The 25,586-nt window shown below is 40.9% G+C and overlaps 1 protein-coding gene across 3 annotated transcripts in view; it reads right to left on the bottom strand.

Annotated features, from left to right (window-relative positions):
• Window positions 1–14,414: 14,414 nt before the first annotated feature.
• LOC133539871 (adhesion G protein-coupled receptor B1-like) overlaps window positions 14,415–25,586 on the bottom strand; it is a 29,095-nt gene continuing 17,923 nt past the window's right edge. The window contains exons 19-32 of one of the 3 annotated variants that reach the window (XM_061882142.1): window positions 23,802–23,905; window positions 23,617–23,719; window positions 20,646–20,796; window positions 20,461–20,530; window positions 19,319–19,385; window positions 19,142–19,227; window positions 18,738–18,909; window positions 18,558–18,653; window positions 18,431–18,467; window positions 17,728–18,344; window positions 17,453–17,488; window positions 17,065–17,169; window positions 16,776–16,826; window positions 14,415–16,557 (exon numbers count right to left, since the gene is read on the bottom strand). In XM_061882142.1, the coding sequence (XP_061738126.1) occupies window positions 16,357–16,557; window positions 16,776–16,826; window positions 17,065–17,169; window positions 17,453–17,488; window positions 17,728–18,344; window positions 18,431–18,467; window positions 18,558–18,653; window positions 18,738–18,909; window positions 19,142–19,227; window positions 19,319–19,385; window positions 20,461–20,530; window positions 20,646–20,796; window positions 23,617–23,719; window positions 23,802–23,905 (1,896 nt within the window). In that variant the 3' untranslated portion in view covers window positions 14,415–16,356. Of the gene's footprint in view, window positions 16,558–16,775; window positions 16,827–17,064; window positions 17,170–17,452; window positions 17,489–17,727; window positions 18,345–18,430; window positions 18,471–18,557; window positions 18,654–18,737; window positions 18,910–19,141; window positions 19,228–19,318; window positions 19,386–20,460; window positions 20,531–20,645; window positions 20,797–23,616; window positions 23,720–23,801; window positions 23,906–25,586 lie in introns of all 3 variants that reach the window. The other 2 variants (XM_061882141.1, XM_061882143.1) reach the window with 2 other exon arrangements.

Here is a 25,586-nt window from a genome sequence, read left to right as displayed (position 1 = left end):
ATAAATTCTTTTTTTTTTTACTTTGCTTCTTTTAACTTTCAGAAAGACAACTTTAGAGAAAAAAATACAGCCTTAAAAATGATTGTAGGATTTTTAAACACATATACCTTTTAAATTCCTTCCTCTTCTTTCCTGACAATTTAAATCAATGTTCAAGTACATTTATTTTTTTTATTGTAAAGAATAATAAATCAATTTTAATTTAAAGGCCTACTGAAACCCACTACTACCGACCACGCAGTCTGATAGTTTATATATCTATGATGAAATATTAACATTGCAACACATGCCAATACGGCCTATTTAGTTTACTAAATTACAATTTAAAATTACCCGGGAGTTTCGTCCTGGAAACGTCGTGTAATGATGACGTGTACGCAAGACGTCACAGGTTTTTAGAAAGTATGAGCGCTGCGCACACACACAGCTAAAAGTCGTCTGCTTTAACGGCATAATTACACAGTATTTTGGAGATCAGTGTTGCTGAATTTTTTGCAATTGGTTCAATTAATACGGGAGAAGTCAAAGTAGAAAGATGGAGTTGGGAAGCTTTAGCCTTTAGCCACACAAACACACGGTGATTCCTTGTTTAAAATTCCTGGAGGTGAAACTTTACTATGGATCAGAGCGCGGTCAAGCGAACATGAATCACGACGGAATGTCAACCAGCAGGTTTCGGTGAGAAAATTGTGGTTAAAAAGTCGCTTTTTACCGGAGAAAAGCTGAGCTTTTGCCGTCCATAGCTGCCGTCGACTCCCCTGAGACACTGGCGTCAAAACACCCGTGCAGACATCCCTCCGACTATCAGGTACTGTTAAACTCACTAAAACACTAGCAACACAATAGAAAGATAAGAGATTTCCCAGAATTATCCTAGTAAATGTCTCTAAAAACATCGGAATCCGTCCCAATGCTATCCTGTTTAAAAAAAAAAAAATTGTTTTTCTTTTTCTTTTTTGTCTGTCGCTATCATTATCCTCAAACACGAATCTTTCATCCTCGCTCAAATTAATGGGGAAATTGTCGTTTTCTCGGTCCGAATCGCTCTAGCATCTGGTGGCTATGATTGTAAACAATGTGAGGTTGTGAGGAGCTCTACAACCAGTGACGTCACGCGCACATTGTCTGCTACTTCGGGTAAAGGCAAGGCATTTTTATTAGCGACCAAAAGTTGCGAACTTTATCGTTGATGTTCTCTACTAAATCCTTTCAGCAAAAATATGGCAATATCGCGAAATTATCAAGTATGACACATAGAATGGACCTGCTATCCCCGTTTAAATGACAAAATCTCATTTCAATAGGCCTTTTAAACATTTTTCTTAGGTTAATAATCACTGAATGTGCATATGTCCTGATCATATACAGGGTAGAAACTTCGGCAAGGATTTCTTGTCCGATTAGTGCACAAGTGAACAAGTCCTCGTGTTTTGCGCCAATTCATGATTAAGGCTGGGTAACGAATTCGGTACTTTTATAAGGAATGACCAAATTCTGCCAACACTAGCGGGTATTGATTCTTGTAAAAATAAAACAGTGTGTTATTTCTTATTGTAGCTGAGATAGGCACCAGCGCCCCCCGTGACCCCAAAGGGAATAAGCGGCAGGAAATGGATGGATGGATGGGTTATTTCTTATGTCTTTGTTGCAAGTGGAATTACATCCAGTCGGCCGGGGCAAACAGTTAGAGAGGAAACAAGCACTCAGAGTGGACTGCGACTGCCTCTAGGTAATGTTGCGATTTTCCATGTCAACAAAGCAAGTATGCCAAATAGAAACCACCATAACGTGCAGTAAGGCTACACTTTTCAAAATGCGCAAGTTCTATGCTAGTTTACAGTGGCTTTGTCTTACACAGTACAGGCCAAAAGTTGGGACACACCTCCTCATTCAATGTGTTTTCTTTATTTTCATGACTATTTACATTGTAGATTGTCACTGAAGGCATCAAAACTATGAATTAACACATGTACTTATCATAACAAGATGAAATAACTGAAAACATGTTTTATATTCTCGTTTCTTCAAAATAGCCACCCTTTGCTCTGATTACTGCTTTCCACACTCTTAACATTCTCTCGATGAGCTTCAAGATGTAGTCACCTGAAGTGTTTTTTCTTTTCACAGGTGTGCTTGAAGCTCATGGAGAGAATGCCAAGAGTGTGCAAAGCAGTAATCAGAACAAAGGGTGGATATTTTGAAGAAACTAGAATATAAAACATGTTTTCAGTTATTTCATCTTTTTTTGTTAAGTACATAACTCCACATTTGTTCAGTCATAGTTTTGATGCCTTCAGTGACAATCTACAATGTAGATAGTCATGAAAATAAAGAAAACGGATTGAATGAGAATGTGTGTCCTAATTTTTGGCCTGTACTGTACATGCCATTGATTTTACATGTTGATTTCAACACCTTCAACTCTTTAAATGAAAACTACTACTAAAATGCAAATCATATTCAAATAGCCGGTGTGAAATAAGTACAATACTTACTGTGAAAACACTTTTTATTGCACAACAAAAAACTGGACTTTCTGCTCAATGCAAAAACTATTTCCTGACTTGGCAACACACTGTAGTCTATACAGTACTGCCTTCTAACGTCTTGGAATTGCTACTGCATGCAATAATACTTGCAAATGCAACACAGAAGTTTAAAGGCCTACTGAAATGAGATTTTTCTTATTCAAACGGGGATATCAGGTCCATTCTATGTGTCGTACTAGATCATTCTGCGATATTGCCATATTTTTGCTGAAAGGATTTAGTAGAGAACATCGACGATAAAGTTCGCAAATTTAGGTCGCTAATAAAAAAGCCTCGCCTGTACTGGAAGTAGCAGACTATGTGCGCGTGATGTCACCGGTGTGAGGGCTCCTCACATCCTCACATTGTTTATAATGTGAGCCACCAGCAGTAAGAACAATTCGGACCGAGAAAGCGTCGATTTCCCCATTAATTTAAGCGAGACCTCCATCCATCCATCCATTTTCTACCGCTTATTGTGGCTCAATATTGATCCATGTATAAGGCGCTCCGGATTATAAGGTGCACTGTCAGCTTTTGAGAACATTTTAGGTTTTTAGGGATGCCTTATAGTGCGGAAAATACGGTATATATTTTATATATAAGCACTTTTTTTTTTTTCTCTAGTGACTCAAAGCGCTTTTACATAGTGAAACCCAATATCTAGGTTACATTTAAACCAGTGTGGGTGGCACTGGTAGCAGGTGGGTAAAGTGTTTTGCCCAAGGACACAACAGCAGTGACTAGGAAGGCGGAAGCGGGGATCGAACCTGGAACCTTCAATTTGCTGGCACGGCCACTCTACCACGCGAGCTATACAGCTCCATACAAATAAAAAGTAGTGTAAACAGTGGTCATTTCCACCTCTATGAGCCACAGCGTGGCTCGGCAGAGCGGCCTGAAGGTTGCTGGTTCGATCCCCGTCCTAGTGACATCCGTTGTGTCCTTGAGCAAGACAATTCACTCTTGCTTCTGATGGGTCGTAGTTAGGGCCTTGCATGGCTGCTCCCGCCATCAGTGTGTGAATGAGTGAATATAGAAATAGTGTCAAAGTGCTTTAAGTAGCATGAAGGTAGAAAAGCTCTATACAAGTATAACCATTTACATTGTGTGACGAGTTTTTAACAACGACTGACACCACTTTAATTTCATCTAAGTCATCACGAAATGCAGATAAAGTCAATATTGTGGCCAAATGCCTCTCTTGTAGAAATTGTAGACAGAAGGGCGGTATAGCTCGGTTGGTAGAGTGGCCGTGCCCGCAACTTGAGGGTTGCAAGTTCGATTCTCGCTTCACCCATCCTAGTCACTGCCGTTGTGTCCTTGGGCAAGAGGCTTTACCCACCTGCTCCCAGTGCCGCCCACACTGGTTTAAATGTAACTTAGATATTGGGTCTCACTATGTAAAGCGCTTTGAGTCACTTGAGAAAAGTGCTATATAAATATAATTCACAATTCACTACATGCAACATACCTGACACAAAATAGTGATGCAGTCATTGTTGTGGCCAATTGTTGTGAATTATACCATGTACCATTTTCTTATATGATTGTGAGCTACCATGTATTTGTATTTGGTCAAAGAATCTTTGAGATGATTATCCCATTAAGCAAATATGCCCTTAGATTGCTATGGGTGCAGAAGTCCATCACAGCTCGTCCAGAGAGTGGGGGCTTCTACCCCCAGGACATTGAGGAACTCAAATGATAGCAGCAGTTGGATTTTAGGAGGAAGTGTAAACACAGTAACGACATCTGGTAAGAGCCCCCACCGGTAGGAGTAAAGATCAGGGGTTGGATGTAACCCGATAACAAAACCCGTTTCCATATGAGTTGGGAAATTGTTTTAGATGTAAATATAAATGGAATACAATGATTTGCAAATCGTTTTCAACCCACATTCAATTGAATGCACTACAGAGACAAGATATTTGATGTCGGAAATCATAAACTTTATTTTTTTTGCAAATAATAATTAACTTAGAATTTCATGGCTGCAACACGTGCCAAATAAGAGTTTCATGAGCATTCCTCAACTTTATCAGTATTTATTGCCACCTTTCCCAACTTCTTTTTCACATGTTGCTGGCATCAAATTCTAAAGCTAATGATTATTTGCAAAAAACTTTGAACATAAAATATGTTGTCTTTGTAACATATTCAACTGAATATGGGTTGAAAATGATTTGTAAATCATTGTATCCCGTTTATTTTTACATCTAACACAATTTCCCAACTCATATGGAAACGGGGTTTGTACATTGAGCTAGGTGATATTTGTACAAACATACTGGGTGTTGTTCAAAATTGACCGGTCCCAAGGCTAGAACACCAAAGAATAACTGTCTTCTTATAAAAGCTTTTTAAGGACAGTTGTCCAAGAAAGACAGCAGAAGTGTACTCAGGCCCATACTCTTTCTCCTGGAATCTGCAGTTCCAGTCTAAGGCTGGCTGAAACAAATGAAGCTTTTTGTTTGACGATTCCTCATTGGCGTCTTCTTGGCTCATCACCCATCAAACGACCATCAAATATACAACACCCCTACACAACATACAATGATACAAAACAAGAAAGGATAATAAAATAAGGCTCTAAATGAAAAGATTGACACTTTTCTGCAGTCACATGGACACATACCTCTCACATATGGATCGCGGACAAAAAGGGAAGTAGAAAAGCGTGTTCAACGCATATAAAGAGGCTGGTGTCACGCACACTGACACAATAGTTCCACATTTTGAGATGACATGAAACAAACAGGTATTTTCCTCTACCATACACATTTTTTAATTATAACAATAATATAAAGATATGATACAAAGTACATTTTCAATACACAACTGACCCTTTTACAATACGACCAAAATTATTTTTTCATTTTATGAAAGTAAATAAAATGGTGCTAAAAAATATTTGTTTAGAATGCATGAATTTAAAGGCATCAGTGCTTTACCTGACGTAAACATCGCTGCCAACAGTGCAACAGGAAGGGAGGTCTACAAAACATATTACCGCACAGCCACACTCGGAGGCATCCGTTATGCTCACCCTCTAAACCTCACTGTCATCCGGGTCACGACGTTAGTTTTGCCTGGGGCTCAAGCCAGTGACGAAGACTGCCCCAGTGAATGAGAGTTAAGTGCAGCAGTGCTCGGAAATGAGCTAAAAGCTGTCTGCTCATTGTCAAGCGTCTGGAAGTGAGGTTGGCACAACACAGACATATCCTTTACACAAGTTTATAATCATGTTTTCTCCATTTCCACTGCTTTCCAACCCCTTGTTTCAAGGTAGCCCCCCCCCTTTTTTGTTCTATGTATTTCGCATTGGTCTTTTTGGAATGTAACATACAGGTATTGACAGTGCAATGCATTTTTCCGCACCTTTTCACAGTCGGTCCTCACAGAATTGCTGATGGTCTAACACATCCATCCATCATCTTCCGCTTATCCGAGGTCGGGTCGCGGGGGCAGCAGCCTAAGCAGGGAAGCCCAGACTTCCCTCTCCCCAGCTACATTGTCTAGCTCTTCCCGGGGGATCCCGAGGCGTTCCCAGGCCAGCCAGGAGACATAGTCTTCCCAACGTGTCCTGGGTTTTCCCCGTGGCCTCCTACCGGTTGGACGTGCCCTAAACACCTCCCCAGGGAGGCGTTCGGGTGGCATCCTGACCAGATGCCCGAGCCACCTCATCTGGCTCCTCTCGATGTGGAGGAGCAGCGGCTTTACTTTGAGTTCCTCCTGGATGGCAGAACTTCTCACTATCTCTAAGGGAGAGCCCCGCCACACGGCGGAGGAAACTCATTTCGGCCGCTTGTACCCGTGATCTAATCCTTTTGGTCATGACCCAAAGCTCATGACCGTAGGTGAGGATGGGAACGTAGATTGACCAGTAAATTGAGAGCTTTGCCTTCCGGCTCAGCTCCTTCTTCACCACAACGGATCGATACAACGTCCGCATTACTAAAGACGCCGCACCGATCCGCCTGTCGATCTCACGATCCACTCTTCCCCCACTCGTGTACAAGACTCCTGAGTACTTGAACTCCTCCACTTGGGGCAGGGTGTTAGGACTTCGCATGGCTGCAGTTGTGTGACCTCAAGTATGCAAGAATCCAGGAGAGCAGAAAGCAGGTAAGATGATTTTAATTTCATCAAAGTAAAAGATATAAACAGAAAGCAGTCTTGCATGGAGATGTTCCCAACATAGTTTTTAACTTCGAGCACTGAGGAGTGCTCGAGTGAAACATAAATAGACCTATGTTGATTGACAGCAGCTGAGGACCGCTGCCAACCAACGGCGAGTGTGACAAAAACAGTGCTCAGCGGAGTAAACAGGAAGTATAACAAAATAAGAGCACTGAACAGGAAATAAAGTACAAAACACCAAAAACTATCAGAAAGTAAGTGACAGATTGTTACACAGGGTCTCCTCCGCAACCCGGAGATGGCTCTCCACCCTTTTCCGGGCGAGAACCATGGACTCGGACTTGGAGGTGCTGATTCTCATTCCGGTCGCTTCACACTCGGCTGCGAACCGATCCAGTGAGAGCTGAAGATCCCGGTCAGATGAAGCCATCAGGACCACATCATCTGCATAAAGCAGAGACCTAATCCCGCGGCCACCAAACCGGAACCCCTCAACGCCTTGACTGCGCCAGAAATTCTGTCCATAAAAGTTATGAACAGAATCGGTGACAAAGCCTAACACAGTACTAACTTAACCCTTAAGAAGCCATGATGATATGGGCCTGGCTAACACCTAAAGGGGAACTGCACTTTTTGTAGGAAATTTGGCCTATCGTTCAGAACACATGTCCAATGTAAGAAACAGGGATTTGAAGTATTCCGCCTTTAAAGCCCTTTAAAAACCAGCAATGCAGTCTGCTCAAAATGATGGAATTGCCACAAAACACATTTTAAGGTATGCAACACTCTACTGCCATCTGGCGATGAAAGTGGATAGTGCTCGCCCCAAATTCGTCATGTTTCATGTGTCAAGTAAACCGCAAAGAATGGGGCCATATGAGTCCCCTTCCTACTGTAAAGGTTTATGGCAGTGGTTCTCAACCTTTTTTCAGTGATGTACGCCTGTGAACATTTTTTTAATTCAAGTACCCCCTTATCAGAGCAAAGCATTTTTGGTTGAAAAAAAGTTAAGTTAAAGTTAAAGTACCAATGATTGTCACACACACACTAGGTGTGGTGAAATTTGTCCTCTGCATTTGACCCATCCCCTTGATCACCCCCTGGGAAATGAGGGGAGCAATGGGCAGCAGCGGTGCCGCGCCCCGGAATCATTTATCCCCCAATTCCAAACCTTGATGCTGATTGCCAAGCAGGGAGGCAATGGGTCCCATTTTTATAGTCTTTGGTATGACTCGGCCGGGGTTTGAACTCACAACCTACCGATTTCAGGGCGGACACTCTAACCATGAGGCCACTGAGTAGAGATAAAGAAGTAAAATACAGTGCAAAATAATGCTCATTTGTAGTGGTCTTTCTTGAACTATTTGGAAAAAAAGATATAAAAATACTGTGATGAGTTGGCTACTTGTCCAGGGTGTACGCCGCCTTCCAACGGATTGTAGCTGAAATAGGCACCAGCGCCCCCCGCGACCCCAAAGGGAATAAGCGGTATAAAATGGATGGATGGTAATAAAAATAACTAAGAACTTGTTGAAAAATAAACAAAAGATTCAATTATAAATAAAGATTTCTACACATAAAAGTAATCATCAACTTAAAGTGCCCTCTTTGGGGATTGTAATAGAGATCCATCTGGATTCATGAACTTAATTCCTAACATTTCTTCCCAAAAAAAGACTATTTTAAACATAAACAATATTTATGGAACATGTCCACAAAAAATCTAGCTGTCAACACTGAATATTGCATTGTAGCATTTCTTTTCACAGTTTATGAACTTACACTCATATATTGTTGAAGTATTATTCAATAAATATACTGTATTTATAAAGGATTTTTGAATTGTTGCTATTTTTAGAATATTTAAAAAAAAAATCTCACGTACCCCTTGGCATACCTTCAAGTACCCCCAGGGGTACGCGTACCCCCATTTGACAACCACTGGTTCATGGCACTGAAGGGCGCTGAAAGAGAAAACCAATAAACCTTTGAGATGCTTTAATTTCAAGCCTCGGTTTTGAAGTTTCTTCTTTTTGTTGTTTTCCACTTTACTTTCGCTCTGTCTTGTTCGTGTATGGTTGAACGCTGAAATCCACTGCTGTTGCCATTTTTAACAAACAAGTAGCTTATAATTCTATTGTATGTTTTTCGGTACCGAGCAAGAAGCGTACATTGAAAACTACAAAAATGGCTGACGGGGTGGGGAAACATTTTTTCATCTAACGACAGCCCTAAAAAACACTCATTTTCAAGCGACACTCAGTGGGGGGCTTGAATAGATAGTACTTTGATTCCTTCAGGTGAGTTCCCTCGGAAAATTCAAAATATCAATCAATCAATCAATGTTTACTTATATAGCCCTAAATCACTAGTGTCTCAAAGGGCTGCACAAACCACAACACAAACCACTACGACATCCTAGGCTGGAATATGGTTCTGTAAAGCACAATGTATGCAAAATGTTCACCATTACAGGTTATATAAACCAGTGGTCCCCAACCTTTTTGTATCCGCGCACCGGTCAACGCTTAATAATTTTTTCCCGCGGCCCGGTGGGGGGGGGGGGGGGGGGGGGTGATCGTTATTTTTTTTTTTCTTTTTCTTTTTTTCTTTGTCATGAAAAAGGGACGTTTTTGTGGTTGGTGCACTAATTGTAAGTGTATATATTGTGTTTTTTATGTTGATTTGATTAAAAAAAAAAAAATATATATATATATGTATATATCCATCCATCCATCCATTTTCTACCGCTTATTCCCTTTTGGGGTCGCGGGGGGGCGCTGGCGCCTATCTCAGCTACAATCGGGCGGAAGGCGGGGTACACCCTGGACAAGTCGCCACCTCATCGCAGGACCAACACAGATAGACAGACAACATTCACACTCACATTCACACACTAGGGCCAATTTAGTGTTGCCAATCAACCTATCCCCAGGTGCATGTCTTTGGAAATGGGAGGAAGCCGGAGTACCCGGAGGGAACCCATGCATTCACGGGGAGAACATGCAAACTCCCCACAGAAAGATCCCGAGCCTGGATTTGAACCCAGGACTGCAGGAACTTCGTATTGTGAGGCAGACGCACTAACCCCTCTTCCACCGTGAAGCCCTATATGTATATATGTATATATATATATATATATATATTTTTTTTTTTTAAATAAAAATGAATTTAAAAATTATTCTGCGGCCCGGTGGTTGGGAACCACTGATATATACCACAAGGAAGTTTGATGAATGTAGATTATAATCATAATATGACCCCTTTAAGCCAAAACGAGCGTGTGTTCCTGTGGGTTAAATCACAAATTGTGTCTGTATCTTCAGTAACAATCAACACAGTTTAATTATTTTTTAAAAGCCCTTAAGGAAAACCAGTGCATGAGTATGTGAATGTCTGCAAAGTTTGTGCACAACAGTACGCAAATTACTTTGAAAACTACGACATGACATGAGGTTAAAAATGGGAAAGGAAACCAAGCAGACTAAAATGTCCACCACAGACATGCCTTATTTCATTATCTACCACTGTAGAAACCTTTGTCTGCTGGTAATGATGTCTCCTTGAAAATAATAAAAATAGAATAGGAGGACAGTTGCTCTTTTATCATCTTAAGTGCCTGTTATTTTGGGGACCAACAAATCATGGCTATATTTAGAAAAATATAATACCAGCAGCTTTAATGTGGCTATTAAAAATATATCTAATCTGCTTATCTGTCCTTCAACAATAGATTTATTTTGGCTGATGATCATTCACTAAAACTTCTTCATAGGTGCGCTTTTGTCATATTTCAATAAAAAATCAAAACATGCTGCCTTGCAACAACTTGAGTCACACTTTTTGACTTGCCACCGAATCAGGTGCCATTTGCGTAACAAGAAAATAGAATGTATAAATGCATGAACAGATTTACAGTAAAATGCATTTGTTTTATTCAAGAAAGTGAGCTGCACTTTGATTCAAATGTAACATTTGACTCCCTTGAACACAAAAAAAGCATTTGTTGTGACCCCATTTTGCAAATTTAGTCATGACGATTAAATAATCTATTTAAATTATTTTGATTTTTTTTATTACATTGTTGTAGATGGCACCAAATCATGATATATACAAACCCCATTACCATATGAGTTGGGAAATTGTGTTGGATGTAAATATAAACGGAATACAATGATTTGCAAATCCTTTTCAACCCATATTCAATTGAATGCACTACAAAGACAAGATATTTGATGTTCAAACTCATAAACTTTATTTTTTTTTTGCGAATAATAATCAACTTCCAACTCATAGCTGTAACACGTGCCAAAGTAGTTGGGAAAGGGCATGTTCACCACTGTGTTACATCGCCTTTTCTTTTAACAACACTCAATAAATGTTTGGGAACTGAGGAAACTAATTGATGAAGCTTTGAAAGTGGAATTTTTTTCCCATTCTTGTTTTATGTAGAGCTTCAGTCGTTCAACAGTCCGGGGTCTCCGCTGTCGTATTTTACGCTTCATAATATGCCACACATTTTCGATGGGAGACAGGTCTGGACTGCAGGCAGGCCAGGAAAGTACCCGCACTCTTTTTTTACGAAGCCACGCTGTTGTAACACTTGTCTTGCTGAAATAAGCAGGGGCGTCCATGGTAACGTTGCTTGGATGACAACATATGTTGCTCCAAAACCTGTATGGACCTTTCAGCATTAATGGTGCCTTCACAGATGGGTAAGTTACACATGCCTTGGGCACTAATACACCCCCATACCATCACAGATGCTGGCTTTTGAACTTTGCGCCTATAACAATCCTAATGGTTATTTTCCTCTTTGTTCTGGAGGACACCACGCCCACAGTTTCCAAATATAATTTGAAATGTGGAATTGTCGGACCACAGAACACGTTTCCACTTTCCATCAGTCCATCTAAGGTGAGCTCCGGCCCAGCCAAGCCGGCGGCGTTTCAGGATATTGTTGATGAATGGGTTTGGCTTTGCATAGTAGAGTTTTAACTTGCACTTACAGATGTAGCGACCAACTGTAGTTACTGACAGTGGTTTTATGAAGTGTTCCTGAGCCCATGTTGTGATATCCTTTACAGACTGATGTCGGTTTTTGATGCAGTACCGCCTGAGGGATCAAGTCCGTAATATCATCGCTTACGTGCAGTGATTTCTCCAGATTCTCTGAACTTTTTGATGATTTTACGGATCGTAGATGGTAAAATCCCTAAATTCCTTGCAATAGCTCGCTGAGAAATGTTGTTCTAAAACTGTTCGACAGTTTGCTTACAAAGTACAAAGTACATCCTTGTTTGTGAATTACTTAGCATTTCGTGGAAGCTGCTTTTATACCCAATCATGGCACCCAACTGTTCCCAATTAGCCTGCACACCTGTGGGATGTTCCAAATAAGTGTTTGATGAGCATTCCTCAACTTTATCAGTATTTATTGCCCCCTTTCCCAATTTCTTTGTCACGTGTTGCTGGCATCAAATTCTAAAGTTACTGATTATTTGCAAAAAAAAAAAATGTTTATCAGTTTGAACATCAAATATATTGTCTTTGTAGCCTATTCAACTGAATATGGGTTGAAAATGATTAGCAAATTATTGTATTCCGTTTATATTTACATCTAACACCATTTCCCAACTCATATGGAAACGGGTTTTGTAGAATGAGAAGATTTTTACATGGTAGAGGGCAAAAATAAAAACCTTTTTGTCTTCTTGTCTCTCATAATGACTGTGAACGAAAGTCTCACAAAAGTGCAGTTCTCCTTCAAAGGGTCTGCTTGCAACTTGCTCTATATGCAGTATATTAACAGCTCAGTGACTTTTTGCTGCATCACAGTGTTTTTGATACTTTCCAATCAGGCTTCAGGCACCACCACAGCACTGAAAAAGCTTTGATCATGGTGACAGATGCAGGAAGAGTAGCAGTCTTGGTTCTGCTGGATCTGAGCGCCGCCTTTGACATAGTTGACCATAGTTTATCACAGAGGCTAAAAAAACTGATTGAAAATATCTGGTTCTGATCTTAAACGGGTTCATGTCCTATTTCGATTACTGGACGTAATTTGTTCGAAATTGGCAACTATACCTCAGAGTCTTTGGCTACGACTTGTGTGGTTTCCCCCGGGTCAATTCTGGGGCCCCGATTGTTCAACTTGTACACAAACCAAAACCAGTGAAGTTGGCACTATGGGTAATTTGTAAATGAAAACAGAATGCAATGATTTGCAAATCCTTTTCAAGTTATATTCAATTGTATGGACGGCAAAGACAAGATATTTAATGTTCGAACTGAGAAACTTTTTTTTTTTTTGCAAACAATCACTAACTTAGAATTTAATGGCAGCAACACATTGCAAAAAAGTTGGCATTTTTACCACTGTGTTACATGGCCTTTCCTTTTAACAACGCTCAGTAAACGTTTGGGAACTGAGGAGATAATTTTTTGAAGCTTTTCAGGTGGAGTTCTTTCCCATTCTTGTTCTGTTGTGGTATTTTACGCTTCATAATGCGCCACACATTTTCGATGGGAGACAGGTCTGGACTACAGGCAGGTCAGTCTAGTACCCACACTCTTTTACTATGAAGCCACCACGCTGTTGTAACACGTGGCTTGGCATTGTCTTGCTGAAATAAGCAGGGGCGTCCATGATGATGTTGCTTGGATGGCAACATATGTACTTGTATGTACCTTTCAGCATTAATGGTGCCTTCACAGATGTGTGAATTACCCATGCCCTGGGCACTAAAACACACCCATACCATCACAGATGCTTGCTTTTGAACTTTGCGCCTAGAACTGTCCGAATTATTCTTTTCCTCTTTGTTCCGGAGAACACGACACCCACAGTTCCCAAAAACAATTTGAAATCGTCAGACCACAGAACACTTTTACACTTTGCATCAGTCCATCTTAGATGAGCTCAGGTCCAGCGAAGCCAGCTGCGTTTCTGGGTGTTGTTGATAAATGGCTTTCGCTTTGCATAACTTTCACTTACAAATGTAGCGACCAACTGTAGTTACTGACAGTGGTTTTCTGAAGAGTTCTTGTGCCCAGTGGCGAAATCTTGTACACACTGATGTCGTTTTTTTTATGCAGTACTGCCTGAGGGATCCAAGGTCACAGGCATTCAAAGTTTGTTTTCGGCCTCGCTGCGATTTTTGCAGATTCTCTGTACCTTTTGAAGATATTACGGACCGTAGATTGTGAAATCCCTAAATTCCTTGCAATAGTTGGTTGAGAAATGTTGTTCTTGAACAATTTGCTCTCGCATTTGTTCACAAAGCGGTGACCCTCGCCCCTTACTTGTTTGTGAATGACTGAGCATTTCACGGAAGCTGCTTTTATACCCAAACATGGCCCCCACCTGTCCCCAATTAGCCTGTTCACCAGTGAGAGGTTCCAAATAAGTGTTCGATGAGCATCCCTCAATTTTTTTCTTTGTCTTTTTTGCCACTTGTGCCAGCTTTTTTGAAACATGGCATCAATTTCCAAATGAGCTAGTACTTTCGAAAAATAAACTTTTCCGGTTCAAATGTTAAGTATCTTGTCTTTGCAGTCTATTCTATTGAATATAGGTTGAAAAGGATTTGCATATCGTTGTATTCTGTTTTTATTTACAATGCGCCAATTTCACTGCTTTTGGGTTTTGTAGTTACTAGCAGACAAATGACACCAACTCTGTGGAATGACACTGTAAATCACGTGACGCACCTCCTTCAGTAATGTATAGATTTGTTTTTTTTTTTATTAGAAATGAATCACATTCATTTTGTGCTGTGAAAACTGTACATTTAAGGGAGGGGGGGGGTAAACAAATATAATACAAATGATTATTGAATACATGTCCTTTGAGGTATGAATTGGACTAACACATTGGCAGGTAATTACTGACGATGTATTAAAAAACACACTTTCACAGAAGACATGAGGTTCCATTACTCATCGCGACACAGTGGAGAGTAATAACAAGTAACCTGAAGCAAATTTGAGAAATATATTCATTCATTTATTGTGTACAGTGTTTGCTTTATAGAAGTACAATTATCTACCTGTCACAGACACCTCCAAATATGGAGTTTTTATGGAGTCTAACAAATCTCTAGTCAATAAATTCCTTGAATTACTAATACAGATTTGTTATACAATATATTCTCATAAAGCGCTTATATGCTCTGTAAATGTGAAGAAGATGGTATAAAAGATTCGAGTCATCGGTAAGAAAAGAATGTGTAAATCCTAATATCAGTCTTGCTTGAGCATCAAGCGGCCATCATATTGCACTGTGTTACACTGATGGTCTAAAAACACAAACGTGTTGAAGGCTTGACAGCCTGAAACTGACTGCGCTGTCACGTCAGTGCCAGGAGCCTCAGTCCGAAGTCCAAATAGGTCCTGCCAGGGGGACCGGCGACTCCCACAGGGCACTGCTCCGCGTCAAGAGTCTGTATTGTGGTGCTGGTGCTTTGGCGTCCGAGCAAATGCCGGAAAAAGCAGGAAAACAACAAACCGCCTTCGTCCCTACTCAGTTTGTTTGTCCCTTTGCAGTGCATACGGTGTCACCAACAAAGTGGAGATGTGCATTTCCCACTGTAGGCCAAATAAAACATATTGACAGTCGTATAAGGTAACTAAAAATATAAAATAAGGATGGGCCATTCTCTGAATGTTCTGAACTCCTGTTTTGATACCAGCGTTTCCCATATGTTTACCTCAATGCCCCATAGAGCTATGTTAGTTCTAACAATTATTCTCATCCCTAATATAAAGTAAAAAAGAAACGGTAACACTTTAGTATTGGGACAATATTCAGTTATTCACCATTAGTTAGTTGCTTATTAACATGCAAATTAGTAACATATCGGCTCTTAATTAGTCATTATTAAGTACTTATTAATGCCTTATTCTGCACGGTCTTATTATACAACTCACCCTAACCCTAACCAAATAACTCTGAATTAAGTCTTTGTTACCTAAAATATGTTCCCCTAGTGTCCAAATAACTCTAAATTAGGTCTGTTTTACATAGAATACATTCCCCATACTAAAGTGTTACCAAAAAACATTTTATGGCAACAATCGTGACAATGCTGAAATGATCATTGATAATAACTATGATGATACAGTATGAGTGACGAATGCTGTCAACAAGCCTGCATAAAGTCTGATCTTTAACAATAGTTCCAGGCGTGGAAGCCATCAGAAAAGATCGAATGTGACAAGAAAAAAATGACACACTGCGAGTGTGAAATTGTTTGCTTTTCAAGTGGAAGGGACCTAGACTGGAAGAGGAGCAGCAGTCAAGAGTTCTGCGTTATTCCTCCCGCTAAAAGAAGCCGTCTCGCAAGAAAGAAGCACAGACATGTCGGCCCAGGTTGCCAGTGTGCAATACAGGAACCTACATGGACCGCAAAATAATTTCGCCAGCCCTTTGACCTTCCCAGCACTCCAACAAGAGGTGCTTCAAGTCCACTCAGAGAGGAAACAATCAACCACTCTATCTTCCACTCCGCCATCTTTACCGCTGACGCTGAGGGGTTTGAAGACAACAGATTCTCCGGCCCACAGTCTCACGCCCTGACCTTCTGGCTCCGCTGTATGGTACGCACACAGGAGCCCGTACTGAAGCCCGAAAGGGAACCGAGGTAAAATAAGGCGGCTTTTGCTTGCGTCGACTCCAACTCCTTCAGACCTCGGTCTGCAGGTCAATGATGTCCTGCCCCACCAGAGGGATGGGGGTGCTGGTCTTCTCCCATTCCACGGCGTGCAACTCCAGCGGCGATGCGGCCAGAGGCTCCAAGTCTTTGCGGACCCACGCGGGAGGAGACTGTTGTGGTAATCCCCGCACCGCTTCCCAAGGCCTCTCCAGAGGAGCCTGCTGTTTGTCCTGTCGGGGGTAAAGGCGGAACACTTTAGCACTGGTGTCACTCAGCCTCTGTGAGAAATGTTTCAACAGTCAGAGGGGTGATTGTCCGATGAGGAGTTATGGTCAATGGAGGACACTATTCCCCTTTTGAGGCAAGTGTATACTATCTGATGGTGTGCCTTGTCTACAGGGCCGTAAATTTGGGATTGTGAGGTTATATATATTACATAAACACTCACGCTGTGGTTCGTTTTGTCACTTCCTGCTGATGATACGCTCCATCTCACTGACTGTAGGAAGCAAGGAAGAAAATGCATCCTTATTCAAATGACCTCATGTTAACCATAACTCAATACACACTTATAGGGTCATTTTTTTTTTCCACCATCATTCTCCTCTATGAAACTAATCAACAGAAATTGCCTCTGATGTATGTCTCCTGATTGTTTCGTCCCAATTTCTAATGTATGAATTTAACTTTCTCTGTGATGATGGATAACGGGTCTATGCATTAGAGCATGTGTTTACCTTGCTGTCAGAGGCAGGTGACTCTCTGTCCTTATCTGCATGGTGTAACTTCCTGTTCAGGTCCTGGAACATATTCTGGTGGCGCTTCTTCGTGTGCATTATTTTCTGCAGGAGACGTGAATGAAAACAATTAACATGCATTCCTTAAATTGGGAATTGTGATATTAAAGATGCCAATGGTTTAAACCAGGGGGTGTCCAAAGTGTGGCAATTAGGGGTCTAATTGTAAAAAATGGACTTAGGCAAAAAAACAACAGTAAAAGCAAAAAAATACAGTCATGTTTTTTTTTTGGCCTTTTTTCTACCGAATTAGAAATGACGAATAGGCGCCGTGCCATCAAAGAAGTTTGGACACTCCTGGTTTAAACAGTATCTGGTAGATATTTACCTCAAAGTCAAGCTCAGCATACCGGGACTTTTGTCTCTGCAAAATGAAGGCACATTAAAGAAGGTTGAATAAACACAACAAAGGAATACACAATCTATATATATTTTTAAATTACAGTGGTACCTCGGGATATGATTTCCCCATTTTACATGTCTCTCGATTAATTGTTATGCTCGAGGTTACGAAGAAATTCAGGTTACCGTTTTTTTGAGGTACGGAATCCAATTCAAATCGTATCATGAGGTACCGATATATTCTAATTAATCGAATCTCACCTCCAAGGAGCTCATGGACAATGTGGAGATGGTCTCGCTTTTGGACATCATGGAATTCATGGACTCAAAGGTGTTTTCCAGGCTGCTGTGGGTGATGTGAGACTCGCTGGACATATTGTGGATGTTCTGGATGGGCGAGTCCCTCTCGGAGTAAGACACGCTGATCTGGTCGGGGGGGATGGGCTTGATCCCGAAAGCGGTCTGCGGCTCGGCGTAGGGTCCGCTCAGGTGCATGAGTCTCGCCTGTGGCAGTTGTTCCACGCTGATGTTGTATTTTGTCCCGTCGTCTTTTGGCTTGGACCTGAGGGTGGACGTCGTGTTGGGCATGAGCATGTAACCGCCGCCGGCGGAGACTCCGCCCTCCGCTTGGACCAAGGCGAGATCCGCATCCAGCTGCTGGAATAGCTCCCCCTCGCAGACGTACACGGGCTTCCCACAAGACGGGTCGACCCCACCCGCCAGACGGCTTTTCTCTCTCTTCAGTGTGAGCGTGTGGCTGGAATACTCCGGAACGGCCTGCATGTGGCTCTTGTTGGACGGCAGAGTGTGGAAGTTGGGGCCCATGGGAAGAGGCATTTGAGGAGGGGACATCTTCTCCTCTGAAGAGCTGCTCATTCCTTTAAACAAGAAAGCAGAATAGTATTGAAGCCCGGCTTACATGATAAAACGCAAATGGAAAAATTGTTAAAAGTTGTCTGTTTACCTTGTCTGCCCGAATCTCCGTCCTTTTCATTATCCGACTGCTGAAAAGGAAATATATTCATCAATCATCCATCGAAAACGCAGAAGGCACTCAAGACATTAACAGTCAATAAGGAGAATAAATATACCGTCAGCTGGTTGTGGCCATTGTGATGAGAGCTGCCAGAGTCTCCATTGCCGTCGTCCTTGCGGTCAACTACCCTGCACTTAACAGCTTCCTGAACCTGAATGCGGATTATTCAGGAAATTGCATATAAAACCACGGCTCGGTGAACCGCAACTAATCAAAACAAGTGTGTTCGCCTTACCTCTCGACGCAGTATGCAGTGGACCATGACGATGATGAAACCTTCTAGGGAGTCGAATACAGCAAAGAGGATCTGGAAGAGGGCGGAACGGCGGTCTGTGATGGCGAGTACGGCGGACATCCATGTGAGGGCCAGTAGAGGAAGAACCACACAGGAGCTCCACAGTGACGCCCTGTAAGGAGGAAATAAAATAATGAGTCTCTTTCCTTTGCGTCTAGAACAGCTTCCACATACGGACACACAATCGAGTCATTCTACTATCCTTTCACCGACATATAATGTCATCCTCCGGTTATTTGTTTGAGAACCTTGACATCAGAACACACGATCGATACAGCCTAATGGTGCTGATGCGGGCAATAAGCACAACCCCCTGTTGCAAGTAGAAGATCAATAAGACCTACCCAGCTCTCTCCTTCAGCTTCACGTCGGTGATGCCGTCCTTGGATACCAGCTTATTGAAGACCAGAATACCAATGACCATATTCACCTGGTTGGGGAAAAAAAACAAAAAAACGCACGGTCAGTATAAAATGCATGTCGTAATGTGGATCTGGATGGGAGTCAGATCAGGTACGAACCAAAACAACGGCAGCGGCGGGGCCAACAAAGGAGTAGAGGAGTCCGCCCTCGAGAGACAGCCAGCAGCTAGAATGAAAAGAGGAGGTCATGATTTAATGCTTGATCTTAAAAAATATATTATTGAAATAAAATGGAACTTCCGATGTCAAACACAATATATCGCAACGTTTTTCTAACAATATGACACATATTTAATAACCTCTTCATATAAATTTTGGGGGGTATTGAAAAAACTTTGTTTTAGGGATTTCAAGTTGTATGAGTTAACTCAGGCAATTAATCGCATCACATTAATCAATTATCCAAAATACCAAACAAACAAAAGAAGTCTGGAGCTAAAGTTTCTTAAGCGCAAACATTATGACTCAAGTGGTGAAGATGTATTTTTACTTGCACTTTAATTTGTTTGACAGTTTACTTAGGAAACATGTTTATTATTAATTTAGTTGATTTATTTTAGCAACAACAAAATTCTTCATTAGTCCCTTCTAGTGCAGTATATTTGTTTATTTTCTAATCAGCCTGACCTAGGCCTAAGGTGTATGTGTTGAATAAACAAGGTTTGATATCTTTTGACAAACTGGTCAATAGGTTTGATACAATTATTTAAAATGATTCAAATCAAAAGTAGGATTACTAATTTAATGTTCATATTTAAGGGGGCCCTCTCAAAAGGAAAAGTTGGGCCCCAAATCTAAATGTACTTTTTACATTTTTTTTTTTACAATAGAAGTGAAGTGAATCATATTTATATAGCGCTTTTCTCTAGTGATTCAAAGCGCTTTACATAGTGAAACCCAATATCTAAGTTACATTTAAACCAGTGTGGGTGGCACTGGGAGCAGGTGGGTAAAGTGTCTTTCCCAAGGACACAACGGCAGTGACAAGGATGGCGGAAGTGGGGATCGAACCTGGAACCCTCAAGTTGCTGGCACGGCCACTCGAGCTATACCGCCTCAATTGATATGTAAGTTTTTCTACACCTTCCTTATACTTTCATACAGAAAGTGAACTTTAACACGTAAATTTGATCCCTCTCTTTTTATTTTAATCCAACCAAATTTGACGTCGGACCCCGGCTACAGACTTTGTTTGTGTTTGTATTTTCCTAACTAAGAAGCAGTAGTCCGACTGTACTTACTAGTTGACAGTGCCATATCCCTTGGCTTTTGTGAAGCCCACAGACACAGCCACCACTAATGCAGGCAAGCCTGTAAGGAGAAACAATGAGCCAAGAGGAGACAGAGGTTAGAGACTGAAAGGGCCAAGAAACGCTAAGAAAGGGTGACGCAAGAGGAAGTGAAGTGAAAAGATCGCCGTTCTTACCCCAACCCAAGCATAAGAAGCGCTTGCGGATGATGCGGTTGCGCAGACGACCAGTGACAGCCATGTACGACTGCCAAGCTTCTGTCAGCACCCAGCAGAAGGAGGAGAGGAAGAAGAAGTGGAGGAGAGCGGCTACCAGCGTGCACACCACCTAAGGGGGATCCCAAACAGGCACGGTTCTTAGTCCACCGTCCACAAAATCCATCGCAATATTTCTGTCGGACTTTTGTGTCGATCTCAATGAGATCTGGTCTCAATTTGTAATGTACTAGAAGGGAATGGTGGTTTAATATTATTGTTATATTTTGTTTAGGGCTGTCAAAAATAACAAGTTAACTCATGTGATTTCACAAATAAATGATCGTATTAATCGTGTATAGTTGCGGGTTAATTCTGAGCCCACGTGCGCCTTTGTCTTAAAGGGGAACATTATCACCAGACCTATGTAAGCGTCAATATATACCTTGATGTTACAGAAAAAAGACCATATATTTTTTTAACCGATTTCCGAACTCTAAATGGGTGAATTTTGGCGAATTAAAGGCCTTTCTGTTTATCGCGATGACGTCAGAACGTGACGTCACCTAGGTAATAAAGCCGCCATTTTCATTTCCTCAAACACATTACAAACGCCGCGTCTCAGCTCTGTTATTTTCCGTTTTTTCGACTATTTTCTGGAATCTTGGAGACATCATGCCTCGTCGGTGTTGTCGGAGAATGTGACAACACAAACAGGGAGGGATTCAAGTTGCACCACTGGCCCGAAGATGCGAAAGTGGCAAGAAATCTGCCGCCAGACCCCCATTGAATGTGCCGGAGTGTCTGCACATTTTACCGGCGATGCCAAGGCAGACATGGCACAGAGATGTATGGATAACCTGCAGATGCATTTCCAACGATAAAGTCAACTAAATCACAAAGGTGAGTTTTGTTGATGTTGTTGACTTATGTGCTAATCAGACATATTTGGTCGCGGCATGACTGCCAGCTAATCGATGCTAACATGCTATTTAGGCTAGCTGTATGTAAATTTGAAACTATATTTACATCCAGCGTTTCCCGCCACCCACATTTAATGCCAAACAAACACTTACCAATCGACAGATTTAAATTGATCCAGTGTCACAAGATGCGAAACTTCCGATCGTTGGTCTGCACATTTTACTGGGGATGCTAAGGCAAACATGGCCGAATAGCGTCAATAGCTATTCGCTCAATAGCTTCAGTTTCTTATTCAACTTCGTTTTCGCTATCTGCCTCCATACTCCAACCATCCGTTTCAATACATGCGTAATCTGTTGAATTGCTTAAACCGCTGAAATCCAAGTCTGAATCCGAGCTAATGTCGCTATATCTTGCTGTGCTATTCGCCATTGTTTGTTTGTATTGGCAGCACTGGATGACGTCACAGGAAATTGGACAGTGGCTTCGAAGATAGCGAAAATAAGGCACTTTAAAGCTTTTTTAGGGATATTCCGGGACGGGTAAAATTTTGACAAAAACTTCAAAAAATAAAATAAGCGACTGGGGGCTGATTTTTATTGGTTTTAACCCTTTTGAAATTGTGATAATGTTCCTCTTTAACCGCGGACGGTTACCACACGTTTTAATTTTGCTTCAAATTGAACTCCGAGAGGACTTTAGATAAAAGTGTTGCAAGGTTTTGCGCAAATAGATAATGTACATTCAAGTAAAACATTTACAACTTTTTTATGTATGACATTCTGACATTTGTGTCAAAATATGGGCGATTTTTTTTGGGTTAATTCAAATTATTTAAGCAAGTCATTTACTGTGATTAATCACTATTACCGGTAATCCAAATTTATAAATGTGATTAATCTGATTTAAAAAAACAAACTCATTTGACAGCACTAGTTTTGTATTTACATATTGTAACCGTTCATAAACACGTTTTTCTGTTTACCTAAAAAAAAGGGGGGCAACACACAATGTAGTGAAAAAAAATGAGGAAACGTTGATATTATTGATATATTGATACTTTTTGACACATATGACCAAAGCTGACACAAACGTTGTCCCCCCTTCATGATTTGCCTTTTCAGGATGCGGTCTTAAATGGAAATTATTTTCAGATTCAGATATTCTTAGAATAGAATAGAATAGAATAGAATAGAATAGAATAAAATAGAATAAAAAAGAGCATAGAAAGTATTTCATTGATCCCTGCGGGAAAATCTCCACCACAGTTCGCTCACAATAGACAATAATAATAATAAATAATATATAACATATATAAGATATATAATATATGAATAATATAAATATATTCTACATATATTATATTCTATTATCAGTGCCACAGCAGGAAGGGGCTGCACATTTGTTTCCAGTAAAATTTCATATTAGGCGCCTTGTAATACTCACTAAAAAAACAATTTACATGCGCTTCTTCGTGCAAAATTGGGCTGCCCGTGCCTGTTTTTTTCCCCTGGTTATAATCAACTATTTAAAGCAAAATTCTTCAATAACCTTGAAAATATTTAAGTAAATAAAGGGTGCCCCCCTCCCCCCCAAAAAAATCTATTCACATCCACATCCCAATTCTTATTTATTCTGATTCTAAATCGATTCGTATTTCTCAAACTTTGACATATTATTTTTATTATTATTATTTTTTAAACGTTTTTAGCCCATATTCATGCTTTCTCGCTGCACACATCAATGTCTTACGTCAGGAACCAAAAGGAGCTTTTCGTAATCCGTAACCTGATGTGAAAAAAATTATGCCAAATAAAACTTTGCAAGAATCGAATCTCCCCAAGAATCGGAATCGTATCAAATCGTGATGTGCCCAAACATTCCAAACTCTAGTAAATAGTATCGGTATTGGCAATACTGGTATGGAAACCGAAAGTTGCAGCATTGCCCTAACCTAGTTGTTATTGGTAGCAGTAGTTTTTTTTTCCAAAGCTGGAAACATCAAGTGAGAATCGAAAAGAGCTCCTACCTTATTGCGAGCTTGAGTTTGTCCCACGAGAATGAGGGCGTTGGAGCAAATAATAGACAGGCAGAAGTTGATGAGGATAACAGAGCGCTCAGAGCGGATATACCTGGGGTTAGTAAGAAGAAGGGGCCGAGCATTAGTCTGGCTGCAGACGCGAGAGAACCAAGAAGCTTTAGGGTTTGACTTACTTCCACACGGAGACGTAGATGATGATGAGGAGCAGCAGGGTGAGGGAGGAGACCCCACAGCCAACTATGAGCGTCACGGATGGGAGAAGCGCCTTGTCCATGATCTACAGAGAGGAGGCAACCAAAAAAACATACCCTCAGTGAGCTTAGCGAATCCGAAATATGTATCTGCAACGGCAAACCGGTCCCTGAAGGCACCACTTGAATGCCGCACCTCTTGGTGACTATGTCATTTGGTCACTACTCCATCTCTGCTCTAAGAGGAGGTTGCTCAGATACAACGGACAACCTGCACTTGTCATTTGCCGTACAGCCCAACCGAAACCTTTTTTTTTTGTTTTCTCTTTTCGTGTGTGTTATGCGTTCAACCCTGCATGGGTGAACAGGTGGATCATTATCATCGGTGCATTAATCTGTCACAACCTGCCCTTCTCATATCTGACAGCCGCTTAGCGCCCGCCGCTGCCGGTGGCGTTGACAGTCCCGTGTTTCATATACCGTCACAAGAAGAAACAAAGGGATGGAGACACTGCTCTATTGACTCGGTTTACCTCAAAACGACACTCCTGAAGCGGCTAAATAACGCATCATTTGACATTATTGACCCAGACAATGTCGTTTTTTTTCATAAATGCACAAAGAAAAACGTTAATGTGTTGCTAACAGAAGAGCGAACATATATTACTTAGGCCTCGTTCTCGTTGCTTTTAACAAAGTGTTGTCTAAAATGTGGCATTCTACAGATAAAGACGTCCTGCATTACACAAAAAGCTAAGAAAAACATGGGAACCAGCACAAATCCCCTCACCCCCCTAAAAAAATGGTGTCTTACGCTAAATGGTCCAGTCATGATGATCTGATCTGGCCCGCCACTTCATTTTGTGTAGTCCGCAAAAGCCTGTACTTGCATCAATAAAGCACTTCATTTTTCTTCTAAAATGGATTCGTTATTTCTATTTTGACGGAAAAATCCATATATTCTGACCATACTATCATCTATTAATGCAACATATTCTATATTCCAAACATTTTTTTTTGTTAAAATAACAATAAATACTTAAACAGCTGATTCGTCGCACTGTGACTCAACGTATGATTTTAAAGCAAGTTATCCATCAATATGTACTTTAAAACATAATATAATCAAATGCATTGGCAATTGTGTAATAATATCATGACTTCAGGTGATTATACATTAACATTCATGTATGTTTACTGTTACAAGAGGCCCTGTGAGCGATGTGGCCCTCAATGAAAAATAGTTTGACACCCCTCAAATGGTCCAGTCATTGATGAAAGTATGTGTAAAAATTTCTTGCAAGATATGGTAATTTGTGCTAAAGATTTTAATTGCTGGAATAACAATAATATTAGTCAGGGATAACAATAGGAATAAACTAAATATCTCGAGAGGCAGTGATTCTCAAACTGTGGTTCGGGTACCACTAGGGGCATGTGGGCTTTATCTGGTGGTACCCTAAAGAATCACTTAGGGAAAATATTCAAACACAGTGTTACTGTTCAAAAACTGAGTGTAATGTTACAGTAATCAAAAATAAATAAAACCTCTGCCTCGTTTTTAATGACTACTTTGGCCTACTAGGCTACTGTACTTTAATGGTACTAGGAGAGCAAAGTGCTTTCTGAGGTGGTACTTGGTGGAAAAGTTTGTGAACTTTAATATATATTATAGTACACAATGTTGTGTACCTAAGATTCGAGTTGTGGTTGTTTTGTTTCGGATAGTTTTGAGAACTGACTGAGGTACATTGTAATAGTTTTAGT

This window comes from Nerophis ophidion, linkage group LG21, assembly GCF_033978795.1.
Source record: "Nerophis ophidion isolate RoL-2023_Sa linkage group LG21, RoL_Noph_v1.0, whole genome shotgun sequence".
Taxonomy (NCBI): Eukaryota; Metazoa; Chordata; class Actinopteri; order Syngnathiformes; family Syngnathidae; genus Nerophis; species Nerophis ophidion.
This window is presented reverse-complemented; position numbering and strand designations above follow the sequence as displayed.